This window comes from Pterocles gutturalis, unplaced genomic scaffold (genome assembly GCF_000699245.1).
Source record: "Pterocles gutturalis isolate BGI_N339 unplaced genomic scaffold, ASM69924v1 scaffold7828, whole genome shotgun sequence".
In the NCBI taxonomy this organism is placed as follows: domain Eukaryota; kingdom Metazoa; phylum Chordata; class Aves; order Pterocliformes; family Pteroclidae; genus Pterocles; species Pterocles gutturalis.
In genome coordinates this window covers 776-15,823 of record NW_010120379.1, presented here as the reverse complement: position 1 = coordinate 15,823, position 15,048 = coordinate 776, and the positions used below count along the sequence as shown (strand labels likewise).

The 15,048-nt window shown below is 58.0% G+C and overlaps 1 protein-coding gene across 1 annotated transcript in view; it reads right to left on the bottom strand.

Moving 5' to 3' along the window:
- Positions 1–37: 37 nt before the first annotated feature.
- LOC104464235 (maestro heat-like repeat-containing protein family member 1) overlaps positions 38–15,048 on the bottom strand; it is a gene marked incomplete at its 3' end in the record, with an annotated part of 15,302 nt that continues 291 nt past the window's right edge. Inside the window, exons 2-17 of the mRNA XM_010076882.1 lie at positions 13,747–13,892; positions 13,112–13,243; positions 12,452–12,614; positions 11,271–11,369; positions 7,581–7,732; positions 6,914–7,054; positions 6,304–6,396; positions 5,616–5,694; positions 4,339–4,452; positions 3,799–3,872; positions 3,165–3,284; positions 2,332–2,442; positions 1,330–1,474; positions 1,172–1,212; positions 456–597; positions 38–90 (exon numbers count right to left, since the gene is read on the bottom strand). Of these exons, the coding sequence (XP_010075184.1) occupies positions 38–90; positions 456–597; positions 1,172–1,212; positions 1,330–1,474; positions 2,332–2,442; positions 3,165–3,284; positions 3,799–3,872; positions 4,339–4,452; positions 5,616–5,694; positions 6,304–6,396; positions 6,914–7,054; positions 7,581–7,732; positions 11,271–11,369; positions 12,452–12,614; positions 13,112–13,243; positions 13,747–13,892 (1,805 nt within the window). The remainder of the gene's footprint in view (positions 91–455; positions 598–1,171; positions 1,213–1,329; positions 1,475–2,331; positions 2,443–3,164; positions 3,285–3,798; positions 3,873–4,338; positions 4,453–5,615; positions 5,695–6,303; positions 6,397–6,913; positions 7,055–7,580; positions 7,733–11,270; positions 11,370–12,451; positions 12,615–13,111; positions 13,244–13,746; positions 13,893–15,048) is intronic.

The window sequence follows — 15,048 nt, the reverse complement described above, 5'->3', positions numbered from 1 at the left end:
CACCGCCCCGCTGCCTCCCCGGCACAGGGACCCTCACCAGCAGCAGCTTCTCTTCCCATTCCTTCTGGCACAGCGACTTCTCCGTGTTCTCTAGGAGAAAGCACATTTTTTTACGCTGGTTTCTCACCGTGGCAGGGGCAGACCCCTCTCCAAAATGCTGTGTGTCCCAGACAGAGGCACTCCTGGGAGGAATTAGTGGCACCAGGGTGATAAAAATCCTTATTAAAATAGTAAATGGCATTAAAGTCCTTATTAAAATAGGAAACGGTGTTTTAAGTCCTTATTAAAGTATAAAAGTCCTTATTAAAATAGGAAACAGTTTCAATGTACCGATGCTCATCAGGCAGCGGGCAGGACCCACACTCCCTTTTCTTGGACACCCCCAAGTCTACGGGCACACAGTTTGGAGAAGGCGACTCCAGCAGTGTTTCTCCGGAGCAGAAGCCCCTTCCTACCTTCCACGTGCTCCACCAAGAGCGGGACGCGCTTGCTCCAGAGCTGGTCGAGCGCAGGGTGGACGCTGCAATGCAAGACATGGAGCAGGCGCAGGGCAGCCGTGCCCCGGCAGTCTCCTGCGTACGGCTGCGATGACACCACCTGGGAGGGTGGGGAGGTAAAAAAGGGTGTTAGCGCAGAGAAAATCCAGAATTTCCAGGTTGTGAGGCAGAAAATATGAGACAAAAGAGCAGAATATGATACTGGGAAGCAACTGATCACTACACGTCAAAGAAACTTCTCTTTTTTCTCCAAAAATGATGTCAGGAGGGAACATCTCCATACCCTGGACTCATCCCAGGGCAAAAGGGGAGCAAACCCCCGGGCTGAGGTTTGCAAATCCCTGTAATTGCAGCTGGGGGTCTGCACTGCAGCACACCCCGCTTCTGTGGCTCAGGGTATCCAAGAGGGAATCTGAGCTCTCCTGTAGCGCGTGGAGCTGCTCCTGTGTGCAGAGGGGACAGGGCTGCATCCCCTCGAGAGGGGCACGGCAGTGATGGATTTGGGCACCTCTGCGCAGAGCGGGGAGGTGAAACAGGGCATTCCCCCTGCCCGTTTGCCAGCGCAGGGTTAGCACAGGCTACTCTTCATCCATCTGGGACAGGGGAGGGAGGGCGGTTTTTTGGGATGCGCTGGTAACCGGAGAAAAGGAGAGCTCTGCCTCCAGGCCACTTACCAGCAGTCTTGTCGTTAGAGCGTAGGGCGAAGGAAGGTTCGCTAAAAACAGGGAAAAAGGGAAAAAAGCATGAGATGGCATCTCCCAGTGCCTGCCCGGCTTGCTGGCGAGTCCCAGGTTCGGCGCAGCCCACTGTCTGCCGGGGGGCTGGTACTGACCGTTCAGGTCATAACGGATCAGGGACGCGTTTTCTCCCTCCTCCTGCTTCTTCATGGCCAAGTACATGAGGCTCTTGCAGAGTGGAGCGAGGGCGTTGGTGAACTGTATGGGGGTGACAAACTCCAGGAGGTATGGCCACAGGACCTGCCGGGAGAAGGGGAGCGCGGTGCTCTTGTGCTCTTGTTCAGGAAGGCGAGATTTTCACTGCCTGTGCTCTACTCCAGCAGCACCAAAGCTCCAGCCCCAGGGCGTTCCCTTTCATCCCATCATGGAAGGGTTTGGGTGGGAAGGGACCTTAAAGCCCATCCAGTGCCAGCCCCTGCCATGGGCAGGGACACCTCCCACCAGCCCAGGTTGCCCAAAGCCTCATCCAGCCCGGCCCTGAACCCCTCCAGGGATGGGGCATCCACAGCTTCTCTGGGCAAAGGGACACCTCCCACTAGCCCAGGTTGCCCAAAGCCTCATCCAGCCTGGCCTTGAACCCCTCCAGGGATGGGGCATCCACAGCTGCTCTGGGCAACCTGGGCCAGGGTCTCCCCATCTTTCCTGGAGTTCTGCCCCCCAGAAGTTCTGCCAGAAGGTCTCCCCCGGAGCCTTCTCTTCTCCAGGCTGCACACCCCCAACTCTCTCAGCCTGTCCTCACAAGGGAGAGGCTCCAGCCTCGCACCATCTCCGTGGCCTCTTCTGGCCCCGCTCCAACAGCTCCGTGTCTGTTCTGTGCTGAGATTTACAGCACCACTGCCTTGCTCCAGCCTTGGAGAAGTTCATGGGGAGGGCACACAGGGGTCTTCTCCCCAACCCCAAACCTCTGCCCTGCTCTCGGAGGGGAGGGGATGCTGGAAACAGCTCCTATGAGGGGTGGGAGTGGTGACAACCCTTCCTGCCTGGCAGATGGGGCGTCCTGCATGTCACAGGGGCTTTGCGGGACCCCCGGAACATGGCCAGCGGCTCTGGGGCCAGCACCAACCACTCCGGAGGCAGAGCCAATGGCACAGACTCACGTTGTTCATCCTGTCGACGGTGGTGCTGAGCAGAAAGAGCGTGTTGACACTGATGTTCCTAACGCTGTCACTAGTGAGGTCATCGGCATCCGGCAGCTGCTTTTTAGGTTGCTGGAAGAGGAGGGAAAGCGCAGCTCAGCACAGACGCAGCAAAGGGATTTTGGGAGATTCCATCGGCAATCACACTTTGAGATGCACGTGAGAAGGAAGGAAAACAACCCAAAAACCTCCTGGCTCGTGGTGCATCTGCAGCACGGAGCTCAGAGCTCCTGCAGCCCAAACCATTGCCCTGCTCCTCTTTCGGGGGGAACAGGATGAGACATGGGGTGGTTTTGGTTGTGCCCATGTCTCTGCAGCCAAGCCCCCACGTCAGGGAGCTGCCCCCCACCAAGAGGACCCCAGCCTGGCTCCCTGCAGGGCACGGAGCCATCGTGAGGTGGGGGTCCTGCCAGCACAGCCTCCACGTCCTCACCAGCATCCTTCCGATGCAGGGAGATGAAGGGACGGCCACCTCAAAAGCATCTCTCATGCTCCGGAGTTTTCCCCTTGATTCCTCCTTACTCCAGAGGCAGGACAACACATCATAAGGGGAAAAGATGGGGAGGAAGCTGCAGCACTGTTGTGCAAGGGCTGGGGTGGTGGGGACATCAAGGGGGACATCCCAAGGGTCCAGGGTGGCCTGGACACTTTGGTCCTCGAGCAAGGGCTGTCGTGGGGAGGGCTGGGGGTCGAGAGGCTGCAGGCGAAGCGAAGTGACCCACGCCGAGGCCAGCTGTGGCCAGAGGCTGGATAGGAGAGCTCTGCGGGGTTTTATCCTGCCGGGACGTGCTTACCGCGTCCGAGGGCAGGGCACACTGGCGCACGAGGAACTCCAGCATCGCCTCCCCGCCGGGCTGCTCCAGGTAGCCGTGGTGGGCCATGGCGCTGATTACCTGCACCATGGCACGTTTCACCTGCGCGGGCAGAGTACAGCGTCAGTGCGGGGTCCTCTGCATGGCTGCCCTTCACCGCCCCCTCCTCCTCCTTGACAGCAGGAACAGAACGACAGGTCCCATCCATGGGCTTGGGCTCCACCAGCACCCGCGGGGCATGGGATGGGGTCCAGCTGCCTGCCACTCATGTCCAGAGGGGACAGGACAGAAACCCACCCGCCACATGCCGTTATGTCTCGCAAAACCGAGTTTGTGTTTCGCCCTGTGACAGCGTGAGCTGAGTCACTGGCAGCCCGGTGCTCCCGGGAGCGGCAGGAATGTCTGCCGACACCCAGATGTGCTCTTTGCACAGGGCACAGATGGAAAACAAGCCTCTGCATGCTCCCGCATTACTGGGAGAATGGCCAAAACCCCAACCTGGAGAGAGATGAGGAAGAGGAGGAGGCGGTGGAGGAGAGATGGGGGGCACGGCTGTGCAGGGCCCCAGAAATAAACCCCCTGAAATACCCCGTGGAAGAGCAGAAGCTTGGTTTACCTTATTGTTGCTGTCCTGCAGAGCAAGTTTCATTGAGGAAAGAATAAAGGGCTTTTTAACCTCCATTTGAGAGGCTGGAAAAAAAAGAGGATGGACTCTGAGAAGCTGTGGATGCCCCATCCCTGGAGGGGTACAAGGCCAGGCTGGATGAGGCTTTGGGCAACCTGGGCTAGTGGAAGGTGTCCCGCAGGGGGAGGCACTCGATGGGCTTTAAGGTCCCTTCCCACCCAGACTATTCTGTGGTTTGATGATCTTGGCACCCAACACCTGGGAGAGTGTTGAAACGATTCTGAAGCTCAGTGATGCTCCAAAGCTGCTGATCCCGAACATCCCCATCCCCAACAGCGAGGGCTTTGTCCCTTGTCCCCTCCCCCACTGGCTGGGCTACCAGACGGGTTTCCTTCTCCCCTGTCGCCGCAGCCAAGGATGGGCTCATCTTTTCATCCTGCTCATCCCAGGTCCCCGCTGGGGAACAAAGGGACTCGTGGAAAGCGACCCACGGGAGGAACAGACCCGTGGGGCAGCCCCCCAAGTACTCACGGGCGCTGTTGATGATCTGCCGCATGATGAGGAGTGTCCCCACGCGCGTCCTCTCACTGCTGCTCTCCAGCTTGGGCAGGAGGAAGGCCAGCACACGGTCAGGGAAGGAGCAAGCTGCGGGGACCAAACCAACCGTCACGGCCACGCATGTCACCCCAGGGACGGCACGCAGCTGAAAGATGGGGGATGCAGGCACAGCATCCCCTCGACATCCATCCTGCTCCCTGGTAAAGCAGCCAGGTGTTGCACCCCCCCCCCAAAAAGCCAGGCTAACTGCCCCATCCTGCTCTTCGCATCCCGACCAGAGCTTTTCTCCAGCGCTTTCAGCACATTTCCTGTGCTCTCTTGGGAGCTGAAGGAGTTTAAACGATACCTTCCAACAAATGCTGCCCCATCTGTCAAAACATTTGGATTGTTAAAAATATAAGCAGCCTGTGGATGCTGAAATTAGAGCAACACTCGTGGGCATTCGCGAGGCGGGTTTGGGAAGGGGATAGGCTGCTCCGAGACTCCTTTGGATGCTCAGCTGCAGGTTTGCCTTCGCCAACGCTGGCAAGGAAGGGACATCAGCAGCAGTTTGTCACACCACTGCTCTTTTTCTGTCAATTGCACACGATTCTGTCCTTGCCACAGCCATTCGGTGAGGAGGGGCAGAACCAGGGGAGGCAAGGCTCCGGCACGGGGCTCCATGCACAGGCTGTAGGTCAGCCCACATCTCAGTATCACCATGCTCTGAATGCTTGACTGTACCCCGGAATAACTGCATCAGCCGTACATGAGGTACAGCAGCGAGGAGCACAGAGGAGCAGGGGAACCCCAAAATCAAACCACATCCCCTGCCCCTGACCGCAGGCATGGCTGTCTGCAGAACCTGGTTCTGGGAGAGGTCTCAGCAGGCTGGCACAGCTCAAAAGGCTCCAAGGAAACTTTTGAAACCAAACCAGGCGCCTTTGGGGAAGGTCCTGAGCCAGCTGCGAGCTCCAGGGGAGCAGAGTCTTCCTCCAAGAGCTCTGGAGAAAGATGCTCTCCCTGGCTGCAGCTTTTTGGGACACCCAAAGCTCCTGCCTTCTGCAAGCCAGGACAGAACCCCCCACCCTGCCCTCCCTCCATCCCCCCACATGGCTGAGAGATGTCATCCCTGAAGCCTAGCTCAGACCAAAGGGAACAAACCCCTCCAGTTCCCAGGCACAAATCCTTGGAGAGGACCATGGAATGCCGGGAAAAACCCCAGTGGCAGGGAAAAAACCAGCCCCGGTGCAGCACCACGTCATCCTTACCCAGAACAGTGAAGCATCGCAGAACCTCAGTGTGATTTTTAACGGTCAGGGGAACAGAGGGATCTGCAGGTGCACAAATCTGTTGGAGAAAAAATAAAAGCTGCGGTCAGGGATGCTGTGTGTTCCTCCATTGTTTAAACATCCCCCAACACCCACCCGGGACCACTGGCCACCTCCTCGGGAACCTCTTCAAAACAAGTTGAGTCTTCCGGGTGCTATTAAAATAATTCAGGTTCTTAATTCAATTTACATGAATGCTGCAGCAAGAACAACCAGCATCTGCCTACGCTGGGCTGCCAAAAAGACACTTTGGTCTGCAACCGAGCCAGAGCTGCTGTGTGAGGCCAGCCACGTTCCACAGCCTCCGAGCCACATCCCGCAGCCACGAGCAGCTTTTGCCCATGGAAATCCATCTTCAAGAAGCAGCTCCTACAAACAGCACTGTTATTTCGCTTGGTTATGCGTCGCTTGGGTAAAAGTGTATTTTAAAGGGCAGCCTCTCAGCTGGACTCTCCCAAGACTCTGAGTCAGTTCAGTGTTAAAAAAAAGACACCCCGAGCGGGCTGCACAGGCTGAGCCAGGGGAAGCCTGGAGCCCTGCAGCCTGAGCTCACGCCGTGCCACCCCCCAAGAAGCCCTGTCCCCAGCCCAACGTCCCCGAGGGCGGCCGCTCACTGGCCAGCCCCTACCTGGGGGTGCAGGGTGCCCAGGAGAGGGTCCAGCTGTGTGTCAAGGCTGCGGCTGCCGATGTCGACGGAAGCTTCCAGGATCTGGCAGAGGCTCTGCTCAGCAAGAGACCAGATTGCAGTCAGCAGCAGGAAAATATTTGGGTTCCAGAGGAGGATGGAGAACCCCCCCCGTGCAATGCCAGCCCAAGGGGAGGGACTGTAGGTGAGAGCAGCGATCACGAAGATCCCACGATCCCAAGAACAAGGGGCTCGGCACCATTCCAGGAGATGGCAGCGGAGATGGGCTGGAGCCCACTCCGTCCTCCCAGCTCACTGGGAAAAAACTGAGCCTGGGCTCGGTACCAAGAGAGATCATGATGCAGGGAGAGGGAATTTCCCATGGAAAAGGCAGTCGCAGCCCAGCCCAGCTGCGTGAGGCCATTGGTAAGGACTAAAATCACTTTACTGACCACAGGCTGCTCTCCAGGATGGGCAGAGCCACTGCCTGGCATCCCTCCTGTGCTGCCAAACCACAACCCGGCCCGTGGCCAGCGGGCAGGGGTACCCACGGTACACCCCAGGGTTGGGGACAGGTCCTTGGCCAGCAACCCAAGCGCTTGGAGCAGCTCACCTTGGATATGTAGAAAGCCTCCGTGTGCTTCTTGTAGAGGGCGAGGATGCCTGGAATCAGCTTGGGGAGCTGCTCCTCCAGCTTTTCACCCGGCATCAGGTAACTCATGGGTCCTAGAGCCTCCACCACGGCCAGTCTCAGCTGCAGGGAGAAATTGTGCATCAATAACGTGGCCCCGGCCCTGGACCTGCTGTGGCATCGCACCACGGGGATGGAGCTGCTCCAGGAGCTTCCAGGAGCCTCCGAGCAGCGGCAGGGACAGCATTTCTCCCAGTTTTTCCAGTTGAAGTGCAAGGGGTGCTCAGCAGAGAAGGGGGACGCCTAAAAACGTCACCAACACCTGCAGAGGACAATACCCAGCCGTGGCACGTGCCCAGACCATCCCCAAAGAGCTGCAGAAGCACCCTCTGCTCTGCCGCAAAGGGGAGCAAGCGACCCCCCTGCACGCGTTACAGCTGCGCACGAGGACAGAGGGACCCAAGCAGAGCTGCAGGGCACGAGAAAAAAAGCATCCAGCTTTTCCATCCCCTACATCAGGGCCGGGGGCTCACTCTTCTGGGGGCCAAGTCCTTGCGAAAGGGCAGAGCCGGGACACCACAAGGCGGCCAGCAGATTAACAGCCCCCCAGCACCCCCAGGGAGGTCCCGCTGTCCCCACACGTCCCCACCTTGGCTTCCCGGTGCTGCAGCCAGCTGTTGAAGAGCACTTCGTAGGCGCTGAAGATCTCGTTGGAGAAGGTGTCCTTCCTGACCGTGGGGTCTGGTGCCTTGTCCAAATTCGCCAAATACTCCTGGATGCTCTCGCTGAAGTGCTGCAGAGCTATGAGACAGATCTCATGGTTAGGTTTTTTCCAAGCGTACACGACAGTGTTTGTTTTAACCTCTCCAGAAAGCAGATGGTCGACGTGCTGTCGTGCTGGGCAGCATCTCAAGGGAGAGCAGATGCACCGAAATTCTCCCGAGAGACTTTCTGGAGGTGTCCTGGCTCTGAGGGATGCTGGCAGGCAGGATGCCAGAGACACAAGCTGCTTCATGCTGATATCACCACCTCTAGAAACCCAACACGGGGAGCCCTGATTTGCCCCATAGGTTATTTCTACGCCTTTGTTAGCACCTACAGCCGCCAAGAATTCCAGCTGCCAGGCACGGACAAGCCAGAGCACCGCACCTTGACGAACTCCTCCGCTCCCTGGGCCAGCGAGCGCCGTGTGCCAGCACACATTGTTTTTCCTCTTGCGAATTGGACCAGTGATGAGAGCATGGCTGTGTAAAGGCTCAGAGATTGAGGACCGCAGGGGACACCCACCTTCCAGCCCCCCCCAGCCCTGAGGAAGTCTTCGCCACGGCTTCACGGGGTTCCCTGAGGCTCTACTAAGTTCCTGGAGCAGCTGAGGGATCACCCAACGCAGCTGACAGCCCCCAGGGGCTGCAGGCTCCCCCCTGGATTTATTTTGGGAGTTATCTGACAGTGGAACACACCAAGAAAAGGGTCCTGGCTTCAGGAGCTCCTGGATGGGATGCTGCTCTGGATGCTCAGCACAAACCTCGCTGGGTTCCTGCCCCGTCCCCGGAACCCCCAGGCACCGGGAAACACGTGCACAGACCCCACTGTCCCTCCCTTCCTTAATCTCTGAACACACAGCGAGGTTTTCTGTCTCCCTTGCCCTTTGTTAGCCTTTTCTTAACAAAGGGACCTTGCTGTGCCTGTGCTGTGCCACCGACCCACCAAGTCCAGAGCCCCGGCTGCTGGCGTGGCCACGGGCCACCAAGCACTGGAGCGGGACCCACAAATGTCCAGAAAATTGCTCAGCAGGAGCTGCTCAGCTGCTCCGGGGACAGAGACCTCGCAAGGTGCGTCCTGCACAAACGGGGTGAAGAAAAAATCCCCACGACGCCCCTGTGCCCTGGGTAGGGGGGTCCTGCAGTGGAATTTTGGCAAAAGATGGAAGGAAACGAGCGGGAGTTGATGCACGCCAGCTCTCCGCGTCCCTGCACCCAGCACGAGCTTGATGCACCTGCGTTATCGCACCCAGAGGATGAAGCGGGTTCGAGGAGGAGGAGGAGGAAGGAGCCCGGGACCCTGCCCACCCCACAGTGCAGTTGCACAGCCTCGGCTCCCTGCTGGCCTCCAGCAGATGTTTATTTTCAGCCGGGTAAGCTCTGAGCTGCTGAGTCACTCCGCGACCTCGCAGAGAAGCCAGATCTTTTCCATCACATGCCTCCTGATCTTCACCAGGACCCAGCCAGTGGCATGCAAGAATTATTGCAAGGACTTCCCTCCCTCCGACCATCGCTCCCCAGCTTCTGCTGGCCTCACGGGGGGGCAGAACCCCCCCAGGCTGCTCCCTACAGCTCAGACAGGGGCAGGCAGGGCAGAGAGGGGACATCCCTGTGGGCAAGGACGATGGACCCCCAGGAGAAGGGTCCGATGTGGGGAGGGTCCGGCTGCTCTTTGGGCAGACACGGGATTCCCATTGATGCCCACCTCGGAGGGGGCAGGAGGGTCCCCAGCTGCCCCCCAGCACCTCTCTGGAGCAGGGAGGGAAATTTAGACCCCTCCCAGACCCCTTTTCGCTCCAGCTCCAGGCTGGATTCAAAACACCTTGTTTAGGTTGAACTCTCCTAAATTTTTTTGCGAGAAGTTCATCTTGACAAACGTGACCACGTTCAGCCAAAAATATCACCCAGGAGCCCTCCCCTGGCTTAAAGCTGGGTGGATGCGAGGGTGATGCTATGCCTGGCTTTACTTTTTTGGGGGTTTTTTTGTGTTTTTTTTTTTTTTAAAAAGCTGGTAGCCAGGAGCCTGGGGGCAATAGCCACTCTGGCAAGGAAGGTTTGAGGATGCACCTGGGAAGCTCATTCTCTTTCCTACAGAGCAGCACTGCTCCCAAATCAAAAAGCAGGACCTCACCGACTCCTCCGGAGCAGTAAAACCAGGATCGTGTCTCCAAATCCCCACGTTCAGCCCAGATCAAGCCCTGTGTAACTCTCCTGTAGCCTTGGCACCGCCTTGCCCCCATCCCTCTGCACGGGGCCACCCCAGAACAGCAAAACCGCCCCAAAAAGCCCTGCCCATGTCGCACGCTTGTGCCGACACCAGAGTTACCTCATTTGCCTTCCAGTTATTGAGAACTTTGTCAAAAAAAAATATTATACAGAAACCACACGGAGCCAGAAATCCAGCGTGTCGGCGGGCGATGCCTTCCGAGCTCCGCAGGCGGCTGCCGGAGCCGGGACGTCCCCTCTGGGCAGCACAAAGTCCCCGCTGCAGCCTCCCGGGGATTTTGGGAGGGGCCGGGGAGGGGCATCTGCCCATGCCCCAGCCCTCAGCCCGGTCTTCCACCGGCTCCGAGGTCAGCTCCCGGTCGGCCCATCCATCAGCTCCCGGTCGTCCCATCCATCCCTCACCGCACGGAGCCATGTAAGCATTCCCACACCTCTCCCACGCCTCCGCCTCCAGTGGAAGCATCCACACGAGATAAGAGCGATGGCACTGTCCGGGAGCTCCGGCACCTCCCGAGGCCTGTCAGAGCCCTTGACTCCCCCAGACCACATTTTATTTTTGCCCAGTTATGGAAAATCAACTTTTCCATAAGTTTATTTATGGATCCTGGATGGATTTATTTTTTTTAATTAAAAAAGGAATCCAGGAATCCTTTATGGATTTATTTATCCTCTGCTGGATATTACCGAGGCTGTTTTGCCGTTGTCAGCAATATAAGGGCTGGTATTTCTGCCCCAAATCCCACTGCACAAGCAGCAGCATCGGCGAGCCCATGGCTGGAGGAGGGGGTCACGAGGAGGGAGCCCCGTGACATCCTGCCAGCCCACCCAGAGCCCTGTGACATCCTGCCAGCCCCACCACAATGTCACATCCTAAAACTGTCTCCAGAGAATTACAGAAGCGGCTTGGCCGAGCGCTGGCACCGCTGCTGCATCCCGGCCTCTGCAGAATTCCCGTCGGGGCAAATGCTTGTGCTGGTGCCACCGCCTCACCACCTGCACAGGGAAGAATTTCTCCCAGATATCTCACCTAAATCTCCCCTCATTCAGCTTATCCGCCTTCTCTTTGCTGGAGGAGAAAGCAAAGGTCGCCAGGACTCCCTGGGCTATGAAACAGGAGCGTCAGCGATCAGACAGGGGACTGAGAAGGATTTTTGACAGATCCTGGTGTCCCAGAGCTGGCAGCTCTCCATCTGTTCCAGCCCGGTCCCTGCTCCCGGCCACCCAGGAAAGCTCCATCCAAGCCCCCTCCCCAGCCCGTGCCCACGGTCACTCCTTTTCCAGAGAAAGGAAAAAATTTCCCCACAACACATCCAAAAACCACTGCAGCCTCCAAAGGTGCAGAAAAACCTCACCGTAGCAGAAGACGGCCTTCATGTGGTCCTGCTTGGCCATCCCCAGCATGGGCAGCATCGTCCCGAGGATGGAGTTGAGGAACGGCACCATTCCGAACACTGGGAAGGAAACGGGAGAGGATCACTCGCAGCAAACCCCCAAGAGCCACTCCACAGCAGCCCCCACCTGCGCAGGGCACGGACCCCGCAGGATCGCACTGGCACCCCAGAAACCCTCTCGCTGCCAGCCCAGAGCTCGATTTTGCCACAGGAGGGATGCCGACAGCCCCGGTGGGAGCTGACACCCCAGCACGCAGTGGGGACATCCCAGCACGGCAGCATCTTGCTCCTCTGAGCCCCCGACATTCACGACAGTTTCCCAAAGCCGGTGAGCTACCGGCTCTGTCCCACTTGCTGCCGTTCAGAAGTCCTACCCTAGGATTATAACTCTTAAACTCAGTTTTCCTGGGATGGCTGGAGACAGGAGCATCCTCTAAGGAAGAGGGCCAGGCAGCTCCGATTTTTTAATCAGGAAACATTTTAAAGTGCTTGGCTGAGCCATGAAGCCGAGCTCCCTGCAATTTCTAACTTCAGCATACTTTCACAGGACTCAGCTCCTCTGCCGGGTCCGTGCCATATGTCCCCTCTCCCATCCAGGGCTCCAGCGGCCCCAGCCTGGCCGGACACGGAGCTGCGTATCCCTTCAGTGACAGAGGAGGGACACGGACCGGTACCAGCACCCCAGGGCAGAGCTGAGCTCCCCCATGGCTTTCCTTGCAGAGCTCCCCCTGTTTCGGAGCCGCCGGGTGAGCCTGACGGGTCCTGGAGCAGCCCAGGATCGGGAGCTCTGCTCAGGCTGCTGTGAGACAAGCCAGGGGCTCCCCTGGGACCCCCAGATGAGTCCCACCAGCTCCCTGCGAAGATCAGGGTTTTCCAAAACTCCTCCCAATGCCTGGTCCCCCTTCCTCTTCCCGTGCCCCATCTCTTTGGAAAAAAAGGGGAAAAAGGACACCACAAGTGAGTCCTTGTCCTTGCCCTGCTGCTGTTTGCTGCTTTTTCAGCGTGTTCCATCAACAGGTTATTTCACAAACACCTCCGTGGCTCAGCAGCATCAAGCTGTCAGATCCCGAGGAGTTTGTTTAGTGGCACACCGGCAACGCAGCCCGGCAGCAGCACACCGAGACGGCGGGTTTCCCACTCACCATTGGACACAGAGAGGTTGGCGAAGGTCTGCAAGATGAAGTAGTGCGGCAGGATCCCCGGCTGGAACTTGGTGAGCGCCTCCTCCATCACCTTGTTGATGAAGCGCTGTCCCACAGCCACCAGGACGTCGCTGGCAGCTTGCTGCCAGTCCCGGCTCACCTCCTGGCGCGGATGGAGGAAAACGCGTCGGAACAGACGCCACGGCAGGTATGCGGGTCCCCAGGAGCCTGCTCCAGCTTTGTTTGAACGCCACGCGTCCCACCTGGCTCCGAACGCCGCGGGGAATTGCATAGGGCAGGCTGAACACCCGGCTCAAGATTCCGACACAATTTTTTCCCCTCAGGAACCTGCAGCCCCTCAAGGCTCTGCTCCTTCCCCCCTACCTGCCCAGCTCCTTTTCAGCATCCCATTTTTATTTCACTGTGTATGTGCTGGAAAAAAAAGTCAGCCAAACCATCCTCTCCTCCCCCCAGAGGAACACAGCACGTCCCCTGCTCCCTCCACCATCCCACGTCCAGAAGACAGCATGTACTAAGCCCTTCCCCTCCCCAACAGCCATCCTGGTGACCCCCACCACTGGGGCAGCCCCCAGCCCACAGCACTGACCCCAACGCTGGCCAAGACTGGCGACAGGAGGAGCTGGAGCTTTCACATCGTACCTTTGATTTGGTCATTTCATTAGACGCCAGGAAGATAACGACCTTGGCCGTGCTTTTGTCCAAGAGGGAGATGTTGTTCCTCACCACCGTCTCCATTGCCCTGAGGATGATCACCCGGTGGGGGTACGCCAGCTGGGAAAGAAAAGAGAAGCTCAGCAAGGCGTCACGGCTGCAAAATCCACACGTCCCTGAGCTGTGAGATCCCCGGCGAGGGACCGGTGGCCGTTTCTCATCCATTTTATCGCCATTTCTTCATCCACACAACTCCAGCTCCTCGGAGCAGACCTCTCAGTGGCTCTTTTAGCCCAACCCCCCCCAGGTTCTCCCTCGCTCACTGGCAGAGCCGAAATCCCCAAGGAAATCTGTCCCATCCTGTCGATATCCCCAAGGAAATCTGTCCCACGCTGCCGACATCCCCAGGGAATTTTGTCCCACCCCACCAACGTCCCCAGGGAATTCCGTCCCATCCTGCTGATATCCCCAGGGAAATCCATCTCATCCTGCCGATATCCCCACGGAATTCCGTCCCACCCCACCAACATCCCCAAGGAATTCCGTCCCACCCTGCCGACATCCCCAGGGAATTCCGTCCCACCCTGCCGACGTCCCCATGCCCGCGCGGAGCAGCCCCCCACCTTGTCGTGCTGCCGGAGGTACTCGTCGCAGGAGTGGAGGATCTCCTCGGGCTCCGATTCCCCCAGGTAGCAGAGCGCATTGTAGATCTGCTCCTGCACGAGAGGGTCCTTATCCGTCGTGGCGTCCATCAACGTCGTAGCAAGCCCTGAGCGAGACAGGTGCCTTGGAAAATTTCTGCATTCCCTGAACATCTCCCAGACTAAGAACAGCAGGAGAAGAAGAACCTCCATCCATCTTCATCCATCCTTCCATGAGCGCGGCTGCGTTAACCTGCACCAGCCCTTTCGTTTCCCGCTCCGAGCACCCACCAAACCCCGTTTTTCTGGGCTCACCCCCCACCTTGCACACAAGACACCCTGCCTGCAGCCCTCCCCTATCCCCACAAGGCTCGTCCATCCTCATCCCGCAGCTGGGCTGGACATTTTGCAGGATTTTTCCTCCATTTTTTTACTCCAGACCCTGCAGCTATCGCCTGGCGCTGCGTCAGCCCACAAGCCAAGGTGAACTGAGCTCTAAGGTTTCTCTCTGGAGCGGGGAGCAGGAGGGATGGATTACACCGGAGATTTCAGAGCAGGAACGGGCTCCATGGTACAGCCAGGCACCAGGAGGACCTGTACAGGGCTGAGGCTACGCGTGACCCCCCAAGGGCACATCCTTGAGGCTCAGGGGATGGACAAGTCCCTACAAGGGTGAGCGGATGCCGTCAGTTAGGAGCTGATATCTGGTAAAATCCTCCCCGGTGTCCCCATCCCTCTGGCCATGGGTGACAGTGGCTCTTGTCCTGGGGCACCACGCCATCCACAGGCATGACACCGGTGACCAGCTGAGGTGACAGGGACCCTGATAAAGCCGCCACCCTGATGGCAGCAGGATGGAGCCCACATGGTCCCAAGTCCACAGCTCCCACCCAGCCCACAGCTGGAAAATGCCCCATTTGGGGGATTTTTCCTCTTCTGAGGCAGGGGGTCATGGAGACGTTTGCTCCACGGTCACGTTAAAGCCAACGTGAGCGGGTGGGGAAGGTAATCCCCACTCCCACCCCAGCCCACCCCTTCCTCGGGGTTTAATTAAACCAGAAAATTCTTGATTGCCTTAAAAAAAAAAAAAAAAAAAAGAGATTCATTTCAAAGCTGGCTGGGATTAATTTAGGAAACGCAAAAGGGTTTACACCAGTTGAAACACTGAGACACTATTTACGCTTATGCAGTTTGCAGCAGAGAGAAGGCCTGAGATTAATTTCTAGGGCAGGGAATTACGGTGTGCGGAGAATTGCTCCCTCCTCCCGTCCCCAACCGGAACGT